The sequence below is a fragment of the Austrofundulus limnaeus genome, unplaced genomic scaffold (assembly GCF_001266775.1).
Source record: "Austrofundulus limnaeus strain Quisiro unplaced genomic scaffold, Austrofundulus_limnaeus-1.0 Scaffold119, whole genome shotgun sequence".
In the NCBI taxonomy this organism is placed as follows: domain Eukaryota; kingdom Metazoa; phylum Chordata; class Actinopteri; order Cyprinodontiformes; family Rivulidae; genus Austrofundulus; species Austrofundulus limnaeus.
In genome coordinates, this window is record NW_013952521.1 from 1,323,107 (window position 1) to 1,324,746 (window position 1,640).

Below are 1,640 nucleotides of genomic sequence, written 5' to 3' on the forward strand. Positions count from 1 at the left end.
ACACTAACCTCACTCATTTGTAACAACTAAGGCAAAAATGTAATTAATTCAGAAAATCTTTTYAGGACCCCACCTTGATGTTTCGGGACCCCACTTTGGGTCCCGACCCCAACTTTGGGAAACACTGCTCTAGAATGTTCCATAGTTTTATTGTATTTTCTGTACACTGTTTCTCAGTGTTTGTTTCTCTTACTTGCAGGGGTAAGCATCTTTGAAGCCACCCATGGCCGACCACATCCTGCATGTTTTACCTGACCAGGTCACAGAAATGGTGCCGCGGTAGCCTTCACCTCGGCCGGTCGTGCAGTGGTCATCATATCTGACGGTGGGAGAGTTTGATTCTGGAAACAGAAGACAGTTAGAAATACTCGCAAGTTTGAAAAGAAACGCGCAGGCTTTGTTTATTTATGCTTTTAAAAAAAAAGAAAAAGAAAAAAATTGTATAGGTCTTCTGGACGGGTTCTTCTCTAAAGAAACGTTTCGTCTCTCCTCCAATTCTTCAGTCTGAGAGTTTCAGGCAAAATTCAGGCTTTTAAGCCCTAAAATTCAGGCTTTTAAGCCCTGCAGGGCTTAAAAGCCTGAATTTTGCCTGAAACTCTCAGACTGAAGAAGTCTCTTGAAGAGACGAAACGTTTCATTAGAGAAGAACCCGTCCAGAAGACCTATACAATTGTTTTCTTTTTGATTTTTTACCTGGATTACTGAGATGCATCAGGACATTAATCTACAGTAGATTTAACCAGTTTGATAAATGGGGCAAAAACAGAAATTACTCAAAACTTGCAAAGAGTATTTAGTGGCTTAAAAGCAAAAAAAAAAAAATTCTATGTTTATTCATACTTGTGGAAATGCATATAAAAGGTAAAATTTTAGAATAAAACAAAAAAATAAAAGATGTAAAGTTTTACTGCAGGAGGGTATGAGGCAATAATCCAACACTTCAGACGAGTTGGTCGTGTAACACCATGGTAGGCGTCTTCCGTCTGGGTTTCTACAATAGTTCTCCTCAAGATGATGATGTGGATAGCTGCAGAGGGCGTCGACACAAGATATTACAATTCAGTTTATTTTTAAGAAACTTACATTTTCGAACAGGTTATTATTAACGTATTTGTTTTTATTGTTTCAGTCTTACGCAGAAGGAGTGTAATTATGACTGTGAGGTTCCTGGGAATCCCAGCGCTGACAGGTGTAACCATTTCTAGTAGTGTTGCGACGTCCTCTGTAGACATCATCGCAGGGCAAACAGTCCTCTGCAGAAATTTAGAACAAATCAGCTTTTGTTAAATTCTGACTGGATTGTTATTCTGAGCTAGCATCATGAAAAAAAGGAGGACTTTGGCTTTGCTCAGTTTCAATCGTCTCTGTTGTCTGATGATTAATATCCTTTAAAGGGATCCCTGATTAGTTGTAACATTAGACTTTATTTGATAAACGTATATTTTAACTGTAAAATGAAATCTGTAAAAATACTGTAGGATGTTTAGTTTTTATCATTTTTCAACTTAAAGTTTAAAAACATATTTTAACACGGACGGAGCTATTTTATTTACACGCAAAGCATTCTGGGTAAATGATGACGTGGATAGGTCCTCGGTGCGAGGCTGCTAGCGAGCTATATCCACCCTGAAGGTTAATCT

The 1,640-nt window shown here is 38.1% G+C and overlaps 1 protein-coding gene across 1 annotated transcript in view; it reads right to left on the minus strand.

Moving 5' to 3' along the window:
* Window positions 1–1,640, minus strand: part of LOC106521943 (uncharacterized) — a 29,337-nt gene that overhangs the window by 10,016 nt on the left and 17,681 nt on the right. The window contains exons 11-13 of the mRNA XM_014014720.1: window positions 1,136–1,262; window positions 909–1,027; window positions 194–341 (exon numbers count right to left, since the gene is read on the minus strand). Of these exons, the coding sequence (XP_013870174.1) occupies window positions 194–341; window positions 909–1,027; window positions 1,136–1,262 (394 nt within the window). The remainder of the gene's footprint in view (window positions 1–193; window positions 342–908; window positions 1,028–1,135; window positions 1,263–1,640) is intronic.